The 21,470-nt window shown below is 39.8% G+C and overlaps 2 protein-coding genes across 2 annotated transcripts; both read left to right on the top strand.

Annotated features, from left to right (window-relative positions):
* The first annotated feature begins 4,293 nt into the window (after positions 1 to 4,293).
* LOC124135918 lies at positions 4,294 to 11,221 on the top strand. Its single transcript, XM_048382391.1, has 6 exons — positions 4,294 to 4,409; positions 6,341 to 7,422; positions 7,936 to 8,000; positions 8,406 to 8,514; positions 9,149 to 9,229; positions 9,995 to 11,221. Exons 2-6 carry the CDS (start codon positions 6,342 to 6,344, stop codon positions 10,714 to 10,716), a joined length of 2,058 nt encoding a protein of 685 aa, XP_048238348.1. The 5' UTR covers positions 4,294 to 4,409; position 6,341; the 3' UTR covers positions 10,717 to 11,221.
* A 3,635-nt stretch (positions 11,222 to 14,856) lies between these two features.
* On the top strand, positions 14,857 to 21,060 carry LOC125371580. The gene is made up of 6 exons (XM_048382238.1): positions 14,857 to 14,964; positions 15,935 to 17,016; positions 17,701 to 17,765; positions 17,988 to 18,096; positions 18,525 to 18,590; positions 19,385 to 21,060. Exons 2-6 carry the CDS (start codon positions 15,936 to 15,938, stop codon positions 20,083 to 20,085), a joined length of 2,022 nt encoding a protein of 673 aa, XP_048238195.1. The 5' UTR covers positions 14,857 to 14,964; position 15,935; the 3' UTR covers positions 20,086 to 21,060.
* Positions 21,061 to 21,470: the final 410 nt, after the last annotated feature.

Raw genomic sequence — 21,470 nt, 5'->3', positions numbered from 1 at the left:
TACTCCGGCCATGCGATGGCGGTCTGTAAACAAGCCAGACAATCAAGTGACACAACAGTACTCCGGCCATGCGATGGCGGTCTGTAAACAAGCCAGACAATCAAGTGACACAACAGTACTCCGGCCATGCGATGGCGGTCTGTAAACAAGCCAGACAATCAAGAGACACAACAGTACTCCGGCCATGCGATGGCGGTCTGTAAACAAGCCAGACAATCAAGTGACACAACAGTACTCCGGCCATGCGATGGCGGTCTGTAAACAAGCCAGACAATCAAGTGACAGGAAAGTGATAGACCAGGAATTTAGGGCATTTACTGATTTTGTTGAAACTCAGAAATGTATGTTAATTTTGAATTCTGTCTGCTGTGTAGAAGTGAAGAGATTCTGCTGCTAATAGGTGAAGAAAACATTTAAGAAAAATGTGCGGAAAGACAGACATTGAACAATGTGATCGTAAAAAGCCTGAGAGATGCAATATGTTTGTAAAGGGTGTTGCGTGTAATGTGTCTAACTTCACCAAACAGAGTCCTCACAAAGTCTCGATTCCCGTGAAGATTCCCGGTTAGAACTAGTCTTCAGCAACCCGTGTTTGTCGTAAGAGGCGACTAACGGGATCCGGAGGTCAGGCTCGCTGACTTATGTGATGCATGTCATCGTATCCCAATGGTCTGGATCGATGCGCATGATGTCAATCAGTAGATTGTCAGGTCCAGGTTCGATTATTAACAGACCGCAGTTATACAGATGAATATTGCTGAGTGCTGCGTGAAACAAAAAACAAACAAACATAGTCTCGTTGCAATGTTTCTACCGTTGAGCATTATACTGTTGACAGCTGTATTGCTGATATTTCAGATACTATATCAAATTTCCTTTTCTTACTGGGACACTTCGACCTGGAGGCCTTGATGTGTACAGAAACCTAGAATATAGGCTGGTCATTAGTTACATTTTAATAGGGTATCAATGATAAGAGTTGCTTCTCAAAGATGTTGTCTGACACAAGCCTGAATTAATAGACCAATGATATGTCAAGGCAGGGATGTAAGTTAATGGCAGATGGGTGTTCTGCGTCAACGGTTTAAATGATTGTACTGTTTTCTTGATTAGTGTTATTATCAAGGAAGCAGAGTTAAACATATACTTCAAGTTAACACACGGTTAATGTTAACTCGTCACTATGGGGCTGCAATAATGCCAATGTGACGTTTGACTTTTAACTCACTCGCTCACTCTTGTCAAGAATATGCTGTACATGAAATAATTCTTTGTTTGCTGGTAGTAGTCCCCAAATGAAGAGAAGAGAAGTAATGAATGGTATCGAACTACTAAGTCAAAAAATACATTAAAGTTATTTGTTCATGTATAACAGAAACCTTTATCTCGTGAAGCAGGTCCGTCTCAGATTTAAAATGAATTGGTTAAAGTTGGCATATTTGTGATGAGGCGAAGTTAGTCCTATGGTCTTCAGCAACCCATGCTTGCCGTAGAAGGCGACTTTGCTTGTCGTAAGAGGCGACTAATGGGATCGGGTGTTCAGGCTCGCTGACTTGGTGGATGCATGTCATCGTATCCCAATTGCGTGGGTCGATGCTCATGACATCAACCACTGGGTCGTCTGGTCCAGACTCGATTATGTACAGACCGCCGTCATATAGCTGGAATATTGCTTGGTGCGGCGTTAAACAACATTTGATTCGCCGCTGATTGCGTACAGACGCTGTACAAGTCATTAATCATAGGTAGATGGGCTTGTCGGGTATCAGGTATCAGTTCGCTATATCCGTTAGTTCGCTGTAGAGAGTTCGTTATGTACGTAAATTTTATATGATAATATAGAAGAGATAAATCGTGGATTTTGTAACAGTTCGTTGTATCCGTTTGTTCGCTCTAAACGTGTTCGTTTTATCCGGCTCATACTGTATTTACAAACATACTGGGGTAAATAACATAAAGTCGAGTTGGAACGTTAAGTGAATAAGGACTTCTGGTTCAGCATGTATATCTTATATCTTATCCACAAGTTAACTTTCCATCAAACAATGATCACATATCATTTGACTTGACAAAATACCTTGTTCCTTCAGCAATCCAAATCTGTAATGAGTTAGAATTCATCAGCTCGAAAATGTTTCAAGTATTTTGGAAATCCTTAAACCCAATATCCCCATGGTTCTCTATTTGATTTCGGAAATTCCCCTAGTTTGGATGCTTTACTATTCTAAAATCATACAGAAGATTACTATAAAATATTTAAAAAAATAAGAATGCGTATTTGAAATTTATCCTTCTTAATATATATACTCTTGGAATGGATCTGACGTAAATTTATCAAGAATTTCATACCATAAATAAATAATGAAATAATATACTCATGAAATACTGTCTGTATGTGTGTATGGGTGGGTAATAAAATGATGAATCACCAGATTTGCCGACATCGGGGAGAAATTGAAATTCGACCTATAAGAACATCTTTATTGAAGCTATCAGTCTTATAATAGAAGATCTTGATATAGGAACCCAAATAAAATCTTATTTCTTAAAACTGCATTCCAGGTATTTTATTTACCAGTTATTTACCCACTAATGGGTAAAAACATAATGATTGATCATAATATATATCTATATATCTATATTTAATTTCAGTATATTCTTGACAGGTATTAAGGGGAATAAATTAAATACATCGGGTAATACATGTCCCTATCTTTAGGGTTAGAAATAGTCGAGTTACTATAAATCGTATGTGCACTGGTGCAATATCGTTCACGCGCACTGGTATATTGTATGTGTCATCCGGGCGGGTTTGGTATCGTCATTCAAATTTTATTCTGACACTAGAAATGACGTCATAGCTGAAGACTATTGACGTCATTTGACAATTGTGGTTTTCCAAGACTGCGGTCGTGATCAGTGCATTTCTCTAAAGGAAAGCTCAAACGGATTAAGAAATAATAGGAAACAAAGACGTTATTACACTCGTTTACTATGTTTGTCATACTGTTTTACGAATCTCGTCTAAAAATACCCCGACGGTCATTCGTTACCATTCGCCCCTTTCCGTAACATGCTTGTCCCGGAACAACACGAGTTAGTCACGAATGCCCCGACGGCATGGGACGTTGTCCATATCAACCACTGGTAAAATTGTCAGGGACAATATCGATTATTTACAGGCCGCCCTGATATTGCAGGAATATTGTAGACTGCAGTAAAAAACAAATCGCAATGTTTTAGATTTATTTAAGACAGCCACCCATGAACATATCTGAATTTACGTTTTCTTTGAGTTTCGACAAATGAAGGTTTATATCGCATAATAATATATGTCAATTGTTTACCAAAAGAAATCATATGAGTGTTATTGGGACAAAACTGCAACTTCATACCAAATTTTATTATACATATATCTTATTCACAAACAGAAGCATGAAAAGGGTTTTTTTTGTACTGAAGTAAACATGGGTTATAAAACGGATATAAAACTGCTTGCATTAGAAAGTATACACCACTGTTTGATGGCGGCTAAAACTGAAATAAATAACAAATGTTTTTTCCATGGTATTTTCGCAATTGGGATACTATGACATGCATCCACCAAGTAATCGAGTCTGACCACCCGATCCTGTTAGTCGCCTCTCAAGACAAGCATGGCCGCCCTTTACTGCAAACCTAGGTTGCTGAAGACCTATTCTACCCCGAATCTTCACGGGCAGGTGTTTTCTGACATTTGCCACTTATTATAAGAGGATATTGGAAATGAACATAGTGTGCCATGTGGTCTATATAGACTTTATACGCGTTGACATATTCGGATTTTACAACCCGTCGCTTACAACCGCCATAAATGCGATCATTCGCGACAAACTCGTGTTATTCCGGGACAAGCCGAATAGCGACTCGTGCCCCGCTCATGGCCATTTTTTGCGACCGGGTTCCGTCTCAGCGCAAACGGGCATACCTAAAACAATTGTCAACTCGTTGCGTAATAGTTCACTTACATTTCCCCATATATTATATATATTTCAGATGCAATCAAAAGCACACCGGGACATGCGGAATTATGCAGTTTGATTGAACACCTTTAACTGTGTCTTTGATATATTTTTAGATGCAAGACATATGTAACATAAAAAAAAATACTTCTGAGGAATTCTTTGACGAAGAACTTGAAATCATACGCGCATTCTGATTGGTTTGTCGTATTTTCGCACATAACATTCATCGATAGGGGACGAGTCTTCTTATAGGATACGGAAAGGGGCGAGTGGTGACGAATGAAATGCGATCTCTAATGTAAGGGAGGCTACTCTAATAATCTAGCGCACTGTCAACAAGGAGGTTGTCATGACGCCAGATTGTTGGCTGCTGTGTGGGTAGACATCACTGGAGCTGCTGTACAGGTAATAGGAATAACATTATCCTGGTGTATGTCGTACAAACATCATACTCTGTACTAGCTGAGATACTGTCAGAGAAGATATATGTGTATACATATTTTGTTGGACTTAATATTCTTTTCATTAAAAACCCTTTGTCCCACTTTCGCTTTCGTTTCCAAGAAATATCGATTAACCATAGGCAGTTGGGCTTGCGACCTGTTATGTCACTGTAGCCCTCCCTGTATTCCGTGATCCCGTGCCTCTCCTCATACCTTGCTGCTTACTGAATCACTGTTTGGAAATGACCCGCTGAAATGCAATTAAACAGAAAATATTATTATTTCAAACCCACGAGACATGTTGTGAAATTCTATTCAACAATGTGCAATTCCCGCGTGATCAATAAATAAGCACAAATGTATGTTTCTAATTAATCTCTGTGAGTAACGGAGACTTTCCCTATCACTTGTTGTGCCGTAACCAGTGGACGCATCCTTTAAAGTGACGTTCTTTGGATGTATATGTGTTGATTAATTCAAGATTAGTTATTTTTTGCATGAATTTCTAAAGCTAATAAAATATTAGTTTAGTTATACTTCCTTCTGTTGTTTTGTGACTTTACTTTTCAAACTAAGTTCACGAACCGAAACCCAGGATTCATAGACAAGATAGGAGATCTTTAGAGAAGGGAAAATAGAATAAAATGATGTATAAAATTTGTTTGAATAAAAGTTGTTAAAAAATTTGCGTGAAGGAAATACATGTCTTGAAATCACAGCTGCTGCAATTTCCGAACAGCTGATGAGCATTGTGTCCACACACCATATGACTGTGTTGAAGAGAACATTATTACAATAGTCCATTGTGAATGGTCAAGCTGAGGTTTCAAATCGCAATTACCACTTCTGATTAAAGCGACTGACTTGACGTCCATAAAAAACAGAAAACATACATGACATTTATGAAACGATTGAAAGCGATTAAAAAAGTATTTCATGGTTTAAGGACAACAGAGGGCTTGACATGCGCACTATTCTATATCAGCCTGTGACGTCATATCCTTTGTATCACAATGAAAGATTTTTGGTGATAAAAGTGCCATGCGATTTAAAATTAAATCTTACATGGCTTGCTAATGTTTCTTTTAGGAGTGTCCACTTAATGCTGGCTTACGAAGTAGCTGTACTTCACACTTTCAATGCCTGTCATTTAAGGGAGAAAAGTATAATGATAATACAAATCAGTGTTTGTGCTTAAACAGCGTCATACTTTGTTTAACGTGACAACCCACTCCAAAAAATAAATTTAAATCCCTGCGACTTTACTGACACCACAGACTTTCTTTTAATTTAATGATGGGAAAATGGTTCCAGTTAAATTTACCACTGTAAAATCTACAGGTAATATAGCTCTGCACTGAATCTACAATATATTTAGATCCTAAATAACGCCATAATTTCCTAACAGGGACAAAACATTAAATGGCGACTATGCTTGGTGCCCATTGTGAGCGTAAGCCTAGACATTGTAGCGGCATTGGAAACTGAGTTGAGTGATTGATTGAGTTCACCGTACTTTCGTTTTCAATGTTCATCCCAATGGCAGGTGACACCCAAAATGAGCTTATCACATCGTACCAATGTTAGGATTCTAACCTTGGAAATCAGTATGACGAGCCAACGCGCTTAACACTGGGTTACCCCACTGCCCTCTAATATTGAGACATTTATCGCTCTTGTTTATTGCTCTATGTAATACGGACGATGATGTATTGCTAGTTTGATCCAGAACATAAATTCGAATGATTTGATTCAAAGGGGACTGCAAACTGACCCGAGCATTATGTTCAATTAACTTCCTTGACAGTGTACTATAAGTGCGACATGGCAAAGATATAAAGTTGCAGCATTTGAAGTAGGGTATCTGTGGTAAAACGTCATTTCTCTCTTCAGAATGGACCCATTCCCCATGTGTGTGGTGTGCAGCACGTCCTTCAGGTATAGAGGACCACAGGCACACCTGCTTCCATGTCTACATCCTGTATGTGAGAACTGTCTCAAATCAACAGTAATAACAACTCTCATATGCTCCATCTGCGTGAAAAGTCATGACAAAAATGACAAGAGCTTCAGACTACTTCCTGTTGATGAAATTATCTCAGCGGAGGTCCTCCACCTGACCTCCAAACACCGACCAGCAGAGTTCCTGTGTACCAATGATGAGGATTGGAACCAAGCTGTGTGTTGGTGTGGGGAGTGTGGGGACTTCCTCTGTGAACGCTGCCAGGTATCTCACTCAAAGATAAAAGCAACCAAGAACCACACGGTTCAATGGATGTCTGATATATCCCAGACAACCAAAAGATCACAACCTTTGTGTGAAAAACACAACCAACGAATGGACATCTACGACAATGATTGTGACTGTTTCATTTGTCCACGATGTTTTTACAATGACCATTCCAGTCACACAACCAAGAAAGCTGATGAATTTCTGGAGAAGGAAGAAGATAATCTGAATGAGAACTTGAGGTCTTTATCAACAAAACAGGAAGAAATAGTTCGATCGTCAGACAAGGTAAATGAGCAAACTGAGAGTATTGGAAGGAAAGCTACATCCCTCCGAGAAACTGTTCAGCACACCTTTGCACAATTAAAAGCTTTGATAGATCAGCGAGAGAAGGAGGTTCTTGTGGAGCTAGATCAGCTTCTGGACTCCATGAGGAACATCGATGACTGTCGACGTCCATCTCTGAAGTCAACGGAAACCAGTTGTCTGACAGTCATTGACTACATCAACAAGATTCTCCTCTATGCCTCACCATCCGACCTCCACAAACTGAAGAGTTCCATCGCACAGGCGTTTGAGTCTTGTGTGGGTGTTGACATTCCCACCGTTCACAAGTATGAATCGTCGGTGGCGTTCTCAAAGCAAGAAATGCAACATTTGAAATCATTAGTTTCATCATTCGGAAGTTTCATGGTTCCTGATGGCAATGGTGAAGAGGTTCCTGAGTTTACCCCGGTTTGTTTAGGTTAGTGGTACATGCTTTGAAGTCGACCATCAGCTAGAATTTAACTGCTTCCTATTCCTATTTCCTATTTTCGATTACAGAAAATAACAAGTACCCCGTGTCGATCAAGATAACTTAAATTATTAGATAGCTCGAATATTTAACATAGCAACTATTGAAAACTAAAGTAGTTTGAAAGTTAGTGTAGTTTTTGAACACATGTTTCATGCTGTTATCAATCCAGTAATTTCACTGGAATTACCATAATGTCATAGTTATGAAATTAATACGCCAATATTACTAGAAATGCAATTTATCTCTTTTTGCAGCCACAAATACATCCATTGTAATGGTAGTAAGATAGTGAAAAACTAAACATGGCTTTGTCTGTGATGAACACTCAAGTCTCAAATTTGTATCTCAAAGTACAAATACATGTTAAGTGGTTGTGATTGTTATCAGCTGTTCTATATGTAGACAAAGTAAAATTGTGCTGTATTAAAAAACACAGCAAAATATATTTTTTATTAACAGCTCGTCAGATAAACCTTGAATCAACCATAGCCGAACTACAAACACAGAATACAGAAGCATCAAAGGTAAACTGAACAAGCTCGGTATTAGGCAAAGGCAACTTTCAAGCTAGGTATTGTGCATATTGAAACGTTCACGTTCATCAAAAGAAAAAAGGGTGGTCTTAGACTAATTCAGATTTCCGTCTAGTACCTGTTCAAGGATGTGTTGCTAAGGGTTTGAATACAAGTGGTGGAACCAGTGGTGATCTATGGTGGTGATGTTTGGGTTGTCCCAACAATCTGCTGTATTTCACCAAGATGCATGTGTCTGTGTCATCCTTAGCGTCTTCCTACAATTGTACATGGGCTGATTGAATGTTAAATAGCCAAAATGTCACCCAACGTGTTAAAGGGTGTTTAACCCAAGTAACTCCTTATTTTGCAACTATTAGAAGTTTTGTGACCTAAATGAATATACATTTTCAACAGGAAATTACAACTCTGAAATCCATGGTTTCAAACGGCAAAGTTCTGGTCGAGGAACTCGGGGCAGTTATGTCCAGGCTGAAAACGGTTGTTATTCAGTTGGATCCTGATGGTGAGATATTTTCTATTCCAGTTTTTATGCGTCTTTGTTTGTTTATGCTCCAGCAATGTATTGGCTATGTAACTAATCGAGTCCCGACAATCCAGTGATTGATATTATGCCGTCGCATACAATCACAGCCAAGACACAAAGGTACCAGGCGGCCAATCCTAACCCGGAATCCCAAAGAGAGTCATCGGAATGTAGCATTCTAAGGGAACTGTCTTTAACTTGTCAAATGTCTTGAGCGTCTAAAACACATCTTCTTTAATCATCTCCTCACACGTGTTCAATGTTGATTCCTTGCCTGTCGGTCAATTAAGAAGTTGAGCATGTTTCCAAACTCACACTCTCGCCATGCTCATGTTGATAACACCAACATACCTAACCCCAATTTCTTTTCCTCTACAACAAACATCTCTATATCAGAAACAAATTGCAATTACTTCTGGTGATCTCATTTTATGTTTCTGTGTACTAGAAGAAGGTGGCAACCTTTTAATCTAAAAGAGAAAACTTTCACTATTACTCAAATCATTAAACCCTTTTATTTTGTTTTTATGTATTGTAAGTGATCAGGCGTTATTATTTGCTGAGGTACTTAATTTTTCTGTCCATGAAGTCAATCACTGAGACTTTATTTCAGGACAAGAAAAGGACATGTTCCTTCACGTCATCAAACCAAGAAGTGGACGGAGAAGCGGCACACGTGTACATATTATTAAATGTGAGAATAATCAGTAAATATGTTTCCTTTGGTCAAACCAGAGACAAATTCGCTTTAATGTAGTTCAATCAACACCTTGGAATCTATGATATGGTACAGAATACTAGTATGTACGTTGCAAGGTACAAAATATGGTAAAAGACGTTACTCGTTTTCGCCCTGCCTAGATCTTGACATTAAGGGGTTAGCAATGACTGGTTGGCTCGGAGCCAGTATACTGTCTGAGTGTTTCTTTTTGTTAAAACTGACCTCATGTTATTTTCGGTGGGCTAGCACGGTATAACTGATAATAACACTAACAAGTACAAGTAACTATAGATGTACGTACGCACGCACATGTACACACACGTGCATTCACGTCGCTATAATTAAATGCAACAATCTTTAACGCTACATTATATCCCATTTCACCTCATAAAACTGTGTACGATAATATAATTTTTGGAAGTAAACAATAGCAATGAATACCTGGTATCAGAATAATGATGCTATAATTATTTTAACGGACTGCCAACTTTTTTAGGTTTTTATATATAATCAGGTGTACTACAGAATCAGTGAAAATGTCTTTAGACATCATATCCGTGATAAAATTAAGTTATTATTTTGCATGAAGAGTAAACATTTATAGTTACTTCGGCAATGTTTCAGTAATAACACAACGACCGAAGATGTGTATGTCTAAGGCTGTTAAAACAAACACAATTATTTGTAATAGATGTCAAATCTATAACCATGATATTATTTTGTTACACCCTATGATAGGTCCAACGATGATGTTTGATTCTGACAGAGTGAACCGAAACAGAACACACATCAATGACGAAGGCCTTCTCATCAACTCCACACATCCTAAGTTTAGAAGAGAGAAGGCCGTTGACACCAGTGGGAAGATGTTGAAGACCTACCATGGTACCAGCAGCACCTCCCCACTGCCCTCTAGCGGCCTGGTGTACTGGGAGGTGGAGGCGGATGTGATGCTGGGCAGGCCACTGGGTGATCGGGAACTTGTGTTGGAGATGGGCCTGTGTGGTGAGGAGGTCATGGACAATTCCTTCTATGTCGGCAACCAGCTCAATTCATCAAGTCTCTTTCTTACAGCTCATGAGCATTTGGGCGTGATTCAGTCTGTTGTCAGTATCAACACACATCCTGACACGCATGAGCATTTGGGTGTGATTGAGACTGTTGTCAGTATCAACACACATCCTCACACGCGAATTGACACAGGCATCGACAATAAGGCTTGGACGATGTTCAAGGTACGATATGGAATTCTTGTCAATGTCGATGAAAGGAAAGTAACATACATTGACAATGAATGTCAACGCCGTTTGGGATATGGCAGCCTTGGTAATGTGAAGAAGGGTTCTACAATATGGCCACTGTTTGGGGTTTATGGTAATGCCATGATAGTTGCATTGAAGTTGGTGTGTGGCCAGAAGGTGCAGATGAACGATTGGAAGAAGGATTTGCTTGTGGAATAAAATTCATTTGAAGGCACACCAAATTAAACCCCAGAGACAATGCTCCAATAATTTGAAACATTTGAGAAAATGTATGCTGGAAAGTTATCAAGCATGTCCATTGAATCTGCATGCCGATAATGTAACCATGTAGCCAATGGAAAAACGCCATTGATAACGTTCTTAGTGTGGGATTCAAAATTCATGCATGAATTCTTTAGACTAGTCTTGGTAACATATCTGGCTGTTTCCATTCTCAACAGGATGTACAGCAGATTCAAAGGGAAAGGACATGTCAACATATTCTTCTGTTGTACGCCTACGCACTTAAAGCTTGAAATCTTATATCACACACTGAATAGGGACAATGTTGGTTTTTCCTTTGTGTACCTGTGGATTATATGTAGGTCCTCACGTTTTAGCTATCATAGTGAAAATGCTTTGGAACCTCAAATAAATCTATTTGCTTAGTGTATACAGAAATATTATTTAGTAAGTGAGTCAAGATTGTTTTCGGTTCATTGAGGTGTGAATCGAAAAACCGGTGTGCAAACTGTATTATTCCATGAAAACATGCTTTATCTACAATAGCTTAACCAAAAACAGTTGTATATATCAAAGCAGACAAAAATGACGAGATTGAGAAACATTCCAGGTGTAGGAATACATACTGTGTCGCGATTTTTTAATTTAAGCCCATAACTTGACACGCCTACAAAGTCAGTAGCCAATTAACGGATAGTAAGATCAAAACAATGTTCGTCAAGGACGTGTCAATCAAGAGGCGAGAAGCAGTGTAACGCTCAGACTGTAACGATCCAGAACAAATATGTCCGGGAGAAGGCGGCTGTTTCAAATGACATGGTCAGTCACTGCCAGATTCAAACATTAGTTCCCTGTGAACGGGAAGACATTTGGAAAAATGCGGGTAAGAAATGAAACCCGAAGACATGTAAGTTGTGGAACCGAGGCATGCGGGAACAAAACCGGCGAACGAGCCTGCACGTTTGCTGTTTGCTTTCTTCTCTGCCTTCGGTCTCAAAGGGTTGTTTGGACAATGAATATGTATACACATGAGCAGAAAGGGAATTCCCTCGATTGTGATATTGGAATTCCCCGACATTCTGCAGTAATAAAAGAAGTCCGCTTCGGTGGGCGTGGTTAATTTTTTTTACATTCATTGGGAAATAAATGCAATAACACGTGGCCAATTCAGCTAATCAGAATGCAGGAAGTTCACTAAACACAAGAAAATTTAATTATATTTTTACTAATTGCATTTTAGATGTTTGTGACAGAATATAGCAAATATATAACATCAAACCAACATGAAAACCAGTCTTGATTATCCGCCCAAACAGATTCCATTGGGTGTGAAAAGCAAAATAGCGGTAAATATTTCGGTTTATATCACTGAAGATCGTGATAAGTTTAAGCATGCTCTGCCCAACTGGATGCAACCGCAAATTGCATAAAAAGTAATTTTTATTGCCTGATGCTGCACAACAGTACTCCGGCCATGCGATGGCGGTCTGTAAACAAGCCAGACAATCAAGTGACACAACAGTACTCCGGCCATGCGATGGCGGTCTGTAAACAAGCCAGACAATCAAGTGACACAACAGTACTCCGGCCATGCGATGGCGGTCTGTAAACAAGCCAGACAATCAAATGACACAACAGTACTCCGGCCATGCGATGGCGGTCTGTAAACAAACCAGACAGGAAAGTGACACAACAGTACTCCGGCCATGCGATGGCGGTCTGTAAACAAGCCAGACAATCAAGTGACACAACAGTACTCCGGCCATGCGATGGCGGTCTGTAAACAAGCCAGACAATCAAGTGACACAACAGTACTCCGGCCATGCGATGGCGGTCTGTAAACAAGCCAGACAATCAAGTGACACAACAGTACTCCGGCCATGCGATGGCGGTCTGTAAACAAGCCAGACAATCAAATGACACAACAGTACTCCGGCCATGCGATGGCGGTCTGTAAACAAGCCAGACGATCAAGTGACACAACAGTACTCCGGCCATGCGATGGCGGTCTGTAAACAAGCCAGACAATCAAATGACACAACAGTACTCCGGCCATGCGATGGCGGTCTGTAAACAAGCCAGACGATCAAGTGACACAACAGTACTCCGGCCATGCGATGGCGGTCTGTAAACAAGCCAGACAGGAAAGTGACACAACAGTACTCCGGCCATGCGATGGCGGTCTGTAAACAAGCCAGCATACCTAAAACAATTGTCAACTCGTTGCGTAATGCTTCACATACATTTCCCCATATTATATAATTTTCAAATGCAATTTAAAGCACATCGGGACGTGCGGAATTATACGGTATGATTGAACACATTTAACTGTGTCTTGGGTATATTTTTAGATGCAAGACATATGCAAAATCAAAAATTATTCCTGTGGGATTCTTTGATGAAGAACGTGAAGTCATACGCGCATTCTGATTGGTTTGTCGTATTTTCGCACATGACATTCATCGATAGGGGGACGAGTCTTCTTGAAGGTTACGGAAAGGGGCGAGTGGTGACAAATGACCCCGACGGTCATTCGTTACCATTCGCCCCTTTCCGTAACATGCTTGTCCCGGAACAACACGAATGCCCCGACGGCATGGGATGTTGTCCAAATCAAACACTGGTAAAATTGTCAGGGACAAAATCCTATATTTACAGGCCGCCCTGATATTGCAGGAATATTGTAGACTGCAGTAAAAAACAAATCGCAATGTTTTAGATTTATTTAAGACAGACACCTATGAACATATCTGAATTTACGTTTTCTTTGAGTTTCGACAAATGAAGGTTTATATCGCATAATAATATATGTCAATTGTTTACCAAAAGAAATCATATGAGTGTTATTGGGACAAAACTGCAACTTCATACCAAATTTTATTATACATGTATCTTATTCACAAACAGAAGCATGAAAAGGGTTTTTTTGGTACTGAAGTAAACATGGGTTATAAAACGGATATAAAACTGCTTGCATTAGAAAGTATACACCACTGTTTGATGGCGGCTAAAACTGAAATAAATAACAAATGGTTATTTCATGGTATTTTCTTTTATGTGGAAATAATAAGAAATAGGAATGATAAAGGTTTCAACGGCTGTTTTCAGCCTCGTAATGTTTTGATAACGTTTGTTTTGTCTGTTTGTTGTTTAACGCCGCACTCAGCAATAATCCAGCTATATGACGCGGTCTGTAAATAATCGAGTCTGGACCAGACAATCCAGTGATTGACATCATGAGCATCGATCCACGCAATTGGGATACGATGACATGCATCCACCAAGTAATCGAGTCTGACTACCCGATCCTGTTTGTCGCCTCTCAAGACAAGCATGGCCGCCTTTTACTGCAAACCTGGGTTGCTGAAGACCTATTCTACCCCGAATCTTCACGGGTAGGTGTTTTCTGACATTTGCCACTTAATATAAGAGGATATTGGAAATGAACATAGTGTGCCATGTGGTCTATATAGACTTTATACGCGTTGATATATTCGGATTTTACAACCCGTCGCTTACAACCGCCATAAATGCGATCATTCGCGACCAACTCGTGTTATTCCGGGACAAGCCGAATAGCCACTCGTTCCCCGCTCATGGCCCTTTTTGCGACCGGGTTCCGTCTCAGCGCAAACGGGCATACCTAAAACAATTGTCAACTCGTTGCGTAATGCTTCACTTACATTTCCCTATATATTATATATATTTCAGATGCAATTAAAAGCACATCGGGACGTGCGGAATTATGCGGTATGATTGAACACCTTTAACTGTGTTTTTGGTATATTTTTAGATGCAAGACATATGTATAATAAAAAAATACTTCTGAGGGATTCTTTTTCGAAGAACTTGAAATCATACTCGCATTCTGATTGGTTTGTCGTATTTTCGCACATTACATTCATCGATAGGGGGACGAGTCTTGTTGCAGGTTACGGAAAGGGGCGAGTGGTGACGAATGAAATGCGATCTCTAATGTAAGGGATATTTGATATGGTTGAAGTACGCCCGTGACGTAACAAGTACTCTCACCAAAAAAGTGATTTATTTTGTACGCGTTGACACATTTGGATTTTACAACGCTTCGTTTACTACAGCCGTTTACACGATCTCTATAATAAGGGGGGTAACTCTAATAATCTAGCGCACTGTCAACAAGGAGGCTGTCATGTCGCCAGATTGTTGGCTGCTGTGTGGGTAGACATCACTGGAGCTGCTGTACAGGTAATAGGAATAACATTATCCTGGTGTATGTCGTACAAACATCATACTCTGTACTAGCTGAGATACTGTCAGAGAAGATATATGTATTTACATATTTCGTTAGACTTGATATTCTTTTCATTAAAAACCCTTTGTCCCACTTTCGCTTTCGTTTCCGAGAAGTGGAGTGTCCACTTAATGCTGGCTTACGAAGTAGCTGTACTTCACACTTTCAATGCCTGTCATTTAAGGGAGAAAAGTATAATGATAATAAAAATCAGTGTTTGTGCATAAACAGCGTCATACTTTGTTTAAAGTGACAACCCACTCCAAAAAATAAATTTAACCCCATGCGACTTTACTGACACCACAGACTTTACGTTTAATTTAATGATGGGAAAATGGTTCCAATTTAATTTACCACTGTAAAATCTACAGGTAATATAGCTCTGCACTGAATCTACAATATATTTAGATCCTAAATAACGCCATAATTTCCTAACAGGGACAAAACATTAAATGGCGACTATGCTTGGTGCCCATTGTGAGCGTAAGCCTAGACATTATAGCGGCATTGGAAACTGAGTTGAGTGATTGATTGAGTTCACCGTACTTTTTGTTTTCAATGTTCGTCCCAATGGCAGGTGACACTTAAAATGAGCTTATCACATCGTACCAATGTTAGGATTCTAACCTTGGCAATCAGTATGACGAGCCAACGCGCTTAATACTTGGTTACCCCACTGCCCTCTAATATTGAGACATTTATCGCTCTTGTTTATTGCTCTATGTAATACGGACGATGATGTATTGCTAGTTTGATCTAGAACATAAATTCGAATGATTTGATTCAAAGGGGACTGCAAACTGACCCGAGCATTATGTTCAATTAACTTCCTTGACAGTGTACTATAAATGCGATATGGCAAAGATATAAAGTCGCAGCATTTGAAGTAGGGTATTTGTGGTAAAACGTCATTTCTCTCTTCAGAATGGACCCATTCCCCATGTGTGTGGTGTGCAGCACGTCCTTCAGGTATAGAGGACCACAGCCACACCTGCTTCCATGTCTACATCCTGTATGTGAGAACTGTCTCAAATCAACAGTAATAACAACTCTCATATGCTCCATCTGCGTGAAAAGTCATGACAAAAATGACAAGAGCTTCAGACTACTTCCTGTTGATGAAATTATCTCAGCGGAGGTCCTCCACCTGACCTCCAAACACCGACCAGCAGAGTTCCTGTGTACCAATGATGAGGATGGGAACCAGGCTGTGTGTTGGTGTGGGGAGTGTGGGGACTTCCTCTGTGAACACTGCCAGGTGTCACACTCAAAGATAAAAGCAACCAAGAACCACACGGTTCAATGGATGTCTGATATATCCAAGACAACCAAAAGATCACAGCCTTTGTGTGAGAAACACAACCAACGAATGGACATCTACGACAATGATTGTGACTGTTTCATTTGTCCACGATGTTTTTACAATGACCATTCCAGTCACACAACCAAGAAAGCTGATGAACTTCTGAAGAAGGAAGAAGATAATCTGAATGAGAACTTGGAGTCTTTATCAACAAAACAGGAAGAAATAGTTCGATCGTCAGACAAGGTAAATGAGCAAACTGAGAGTATTGGAAGGAAAGCTACATCCCTTCGAGAAACTGTTCAGCACACCTTTGCACAATTAAAAGCTTTGATAGATCAGCGAGAGAAGGAGGTTCTTGTGGAGTTGGATCAGCTTCTGGACTCCATGCGGAACATCAATAACAATCGACGTCCAGTCCTGAAGTCATCAGAGACAAGCTGCAAGACAGTTCGTGACTACATCAACAAGACACTCCTCTATGCCTCACCTTGCAATATCCACAACATGACGGATTCTATCGCACAAGCCCATGAGATTTGTATGAAGGCTGATGTCCCCACTGTTGACAAATACGAACCATGTGTCGTCTTCTCAAAGCAAGGTTTACAAGATTTGAAATCCTCATTATCATCCTTTGGGTGTTTCATGACTCCAATTACTCAGACAGAAGTACTGACAGACTTATCATCAATTAAATCAGGTAACTTTGCTTTTGATGTCCATTTTCAAACAGAGCCTGTGAAGGCCATTTCTGGTGTCCCCCACCGTGATTTTGCTGGAATATTGCTAAAAGAGGCGTAAAACCATACTCACTCACTCACTCAAACAGAGTCAAGTGAGTAAATAAAGAATGATAACTATTGATGCCTTCACATCTTTTGTTGTCAATACTTTTTATTTATTTAAATTAGTTATGGTGTCTTTAGATGCCGTATACGGTGTCATATTAGGTTAGCAGGAAAATATTGGGCTCGCCTCACGCATCGCCCAACATTTTCCTGCTAACCTAATATGACACCGTATACGGCAACAAAAAAATAATTTGTACAAGAATTTCCATGTGAAATATGTGAGATGGGTGTTGGAAAATTCAAAATGGCTGTTACTAACGGTATACGGTCTCATATTAGGTCAGTAACAACCATCATGGATTTCATGGCTCATGTGGGGTCAGTAGTTCTGCTCTCTGATTGTCAATCTCACTTTGAGGCATAATAATTAAAGTTAATGGATAATCATATTATCAAAGTATTATATAAGTTATGAACGGATTACACTTTCCATTCCACCCATAGGCGTGTTTTGAAATAACGATAAGATAACGTGTCCACACCCCAGTAACGTTCTCGTACTTGATGACAGCAACATGTTGATGTTCTTACAGCCGTTCAGATGAAGCTGGAAGCACTTATTGAAGACCTTCAGACACTGAACAGAGACGCTGAAACGGTAACGTTTGGAATCGTGTTGAGATGATATTTTGGGGAAGTTTGCTGGTATGACAAAAAGCTAAAGAAATTTAAGTATAAGTAGTTTTAAGTGATATTATCACCAAAAAGGAATTGACAGAAACAGTTCTCACTGAATTATCCTTATCACGAACCATAATAACGATGACCGCAAAAGAACAGTAAAAATATTCTGGTCTTCAAAGAACTTTATGTTTTTCAGCAAATCAGTGCACTGAAAAAGGTGGCCTCAAAGAATGATCAAAGGATAAAGACCTTGCAGGAAGATGTGATCAGACATCAGAGAATAGCAATTCAGTTGCTCCCCAAAGGTAAGTAACATAGAATACATACTATTCAGAAAAGAAGACACACTTACAATCATTGATATATTTGCTTTGAATCTCCTGTTTTGTCACCTCTGTCAAAACACAATAGGCAATGAGGAAATGTCCTAAGGGGGTATCATAGCCATGTAGAATGGAATTAGTCAGTTCAGGTTACAAAGCTGCCTTTCCCTAACCAACCCCTCCATTCCTCCTGGCACTGTTGAAATTACATCTTAAAAGTTACTATGTCTATATGCTTGTTCTTACCAGATGGTTGTTTCAGAAATGCTGCTACTCAGTCTGAATCATTTCGGACACAAATATTGCATGTACTAACTTCACCATTTAACTAACAAATATAAAATTTTGTTGTTTTGCATATTATCTTTTTCTGGTGTCTTCACAAAGCGTAAGGTATCAAGTTCTTTCAGGGTACGACAAAGACACCTGCCTACACGTGCTCGGGAAAGTGAACGATGCACGACATGTTGTCGTATGTAAGTATATTTATAATCCAGGAGCCACTTGCGCAAAGCGATCTCAGCTCTACGATGATCGTAACTCCCAAACTCTAACATGGATTTAAGATAGTCGTAGCTCTAAGATTGCTTAGGAAGTGCAAGTGGACCCAGGACAACAACCCAGGGAATTGTGTAACATGCTATGTTTTCGATGTGTTGTAAATAAACGATCGACATGCTGTATCAGTCACAGCGCAAACATACATAAGTATTGTTACAGTGTAGATATAGATGTGTCGTACTTTGACCTCTCTTTTCAAACTCGTATTGACAGATTGTCATGAAACAATGATGTGTTACTAATTGTAACATCTGATAAAAAGTGTCAAAATTGGCGTACTCTTCAATGCATAAACACATTTATATTATATGAAATCATGATAATCAAAATGTGAAAAACCCACATATCTTCTTCTAACATGCAGGATCTGAGACAGGATCTGAGACATAATGTCACTAGTTTATCTAGTTTTGATACAGGCCAAAAGATTAAGTTCAGTTCCGAAAGAGTAAATACTCCACTCCACTGCCCTCTGTCGGTGCCTGGTATACTGGGAGGGGGAGGCAGATGTCAAACTGGACACGATTCTATGGAATACTAGAAGGGACATTCGATTCTGAGTGAAGTCAGGCTAGAGGGCCATGTCATCAGATATGAATGATAACACCATTACCGAATATATGTATGGCTAAAGCTGTTAAAATAACCACAATTATATGTAATAGATGTCAAAACTATAAACATTGTGTTTTGTCTCATCCTATGATAGGTCCAACGATGATGTTTGATTCTGACAGAGTGAACCGAAACGCAGCGTACATTAATGACAAAGGCCTTCTCATCAACTCCGGACATCCCCAATTGGGAGGAATGAAGGCAGTTGACACCAGTGGGAAGATGTTGAAGAATTACAGTGGCACCAGCAGCACCTCCCCAATGCCCTCTAGCGGCCTGGTGTACTGGGAGGTGGAGGCGGATGCGGAGCTGGACAAGCCACTGGGTGGAGGGAGCCTTGTGTTGGAGGTGGGCGTGTGTGGAGAGGAGGTCATCGACAATAAAAACTTTATTGGCGGCCAATATAATTCCTGCAGTCTCGACATAGCACATAAATCTGAGAATAATGTGAAATGGTATGTATCTATGGATGGAAGGGATATAGCAAGTTCAGACAACGTGTTTGCGAATAAAGGTGGAACATCTGTGACATTGAAGTACGGGGTTCTTGTTGATACTGATAGGATGGCGGCATCTTTCGTGGACACCAACAACAGAGGCACATTGGGATCCGGATGTTTTGGTACAGGCAGATTACAACATGGTGCTGGACATAACAAAACCATGTGGCCTGTATTTGGGATTTATGGCAGTCGAAAGAGAGTTGAAATGCAACTCGTGAGTGGACAGGATGTACAGATGGAAGACTGGAAGAAGCAGCTGCTTGAAAAGGCCAGACTGAGATTGTCCAAGTAATATATTGGGCAGAATGGAATTGACGCTGCAGATACTGTTACTTTACCTCCCGTGTTCAACGCAGATAGACGTCATGGAAATGTGATTTAATGATTTAATGTAAATCATGTGTATGGAAAGACAGAACACAGAGCTCAACTTGCTGCTGGAATGTGGCCTGTATTTGGGGTCTATGGCAGTCCAAAGCGAGTTGAAATGGAACTCGTGACCGGACAGGATGTTTCACCTTCATTTGGAAATTTGATTGACTGTTAAACATGTGTGTGGAAAGATCGACATGACATTATGCAACACTTCTTTCATGAATATGTTTGGTTTTGGTGTAAATATTTGATATTTTATGTATGTTCTACTCAAGGACTTCTTTGATATCGACTTGTGTACACCATTGTTAATACTTTATGGGTATAAAGATGTCATTTGTTGTATATTATTAGAGAGTAAATAGAAACTTGGTGACTGGGAATACTTTGAAAATATATTTTGATATGCATGTAAAAGTAGATGATGTTGATGTTGATGTGGATGTGGTTGAGGATGCCCCCATTTACTGTTAACTGTCATGTCTTGCACGTGCATGGGCTTAACCACTGGTTGCGTTCAGGCGCATGTTTTTCGGGTAGCTCTTCTTATCACTTTCAATACTTGTACTTTTCATAGTTCTTTATAGGCATTGTCCAATTTTCGATTGCACGATTCAGACTATATCATGATCATGTGTTTATGAATCACAGCAAATAGTGTGTAAATCTCTATCACATGGTGACGATACCACTTGTTCGCGAAAAGGTGAGCGTATCCTATATGGATCAAACAACATCAGAGCAAGAGTTGATGATGCTCTTTGAAGTTGTGAGATTGAGATTTTTAGATTTTGAGTTATAAAAAATCACAACGTCAATATTTCACGCTATATAATTTTGACCATACATTATTTGTTGTTAGTGTGTCATTGGAGTAAAATGGAAAAAAGTACATACTTTTTAGTTATCTTTCAATTTTATACCTCTGTGCGAGTGATTGAAGACAAAGAGGCGACTAACGGGATCGGGTGGTCAGGCTCGCTGACTTGGTCCTATGACCCGTGGAGATCCGGGGTAGAATAGGTCTTCAGCAACCCATGCTTGCCGTAAAAGGCGACTATGCTTGTCGTAAAAGGCGACTAACGGGATTGGGTGGTCAGACTCGCTGACTTGGTTGATGTATGTCATCGATCCAAATTGCGTTGATCGATGCTCATGATGTCAATCACTGGATTGGCGGTCCAGACTCGATTTTTTACAGACCGCCGTCATATAGCTGGAATATTGCTGAGTGCGGCGTTAAACAACAAACAAACAAACAAACAAACAAACAACAAGATGATAAAGGATGACGTTTCAAAT

The sequence above is a fragment of the Haliotis rufescens genome, unplaced genomic scaffold (genome assembly GCF_023055435.1).
Source record: "Haliotis rufescens isolate VD_foot unplaced genomic scaffold, xgHalRufe1.0.p SCAF_4, whole genome shotgun sequence".
In the NCBI taxonomy this organism is placed as follows: Eukaryota; Metazoa; Mollusca; class Gastropoda; order Lepetellida; family Haliotidae; genus Haliotis; species Haliotis rufescens.
Note: the sequence above shows the minus strand (reverse complement) of the source record. Positions and strands in the feature narration are given on the sequence as shown.

Coding starts and splice junctions, on each gene's coding strand:
- LOC124135918 (XM_048382391.1), top strand. CDS start 6,342: ATGGACCCATTCCCCATGTGTGTGGTGTGCAGCACGTCCTTCAGGTAT. Junction 8,001..8,405: donor AGAATACAGAAGCATCAAAG/GTAAACTGAACA, acceptor CATTTTCAACAG/GAAATTACAACTCTGAAATC. Junction 9,230..9,994: donor ACGTGTACATATTATTAAAT/GTGAGAATAATC, acceptor ACCCTATGATAG/GTCCAACGATGATGTTTGAT.
- LOC125371580 (XM_048382238.1), top strand. CDS start 15,936: ATGGACCCATTCCCCATGTGTGTGGTGTGCAGCACGTCCTTCAGGTAT. Junction 17,017..17,700: donor CTTATCATCAATTAAATCAG/GTAACTTTGCTT, acceptor ATGTTCTTACAG/CCGTTCAGATGAAGCTGGAA. Junction 18,591..19,384: donor TGCACGACATGTTGTCGTAT/GTAAGTATATTT, acceptor ATCCTATGATAG/GTCCAACGATGATGTTTGAT.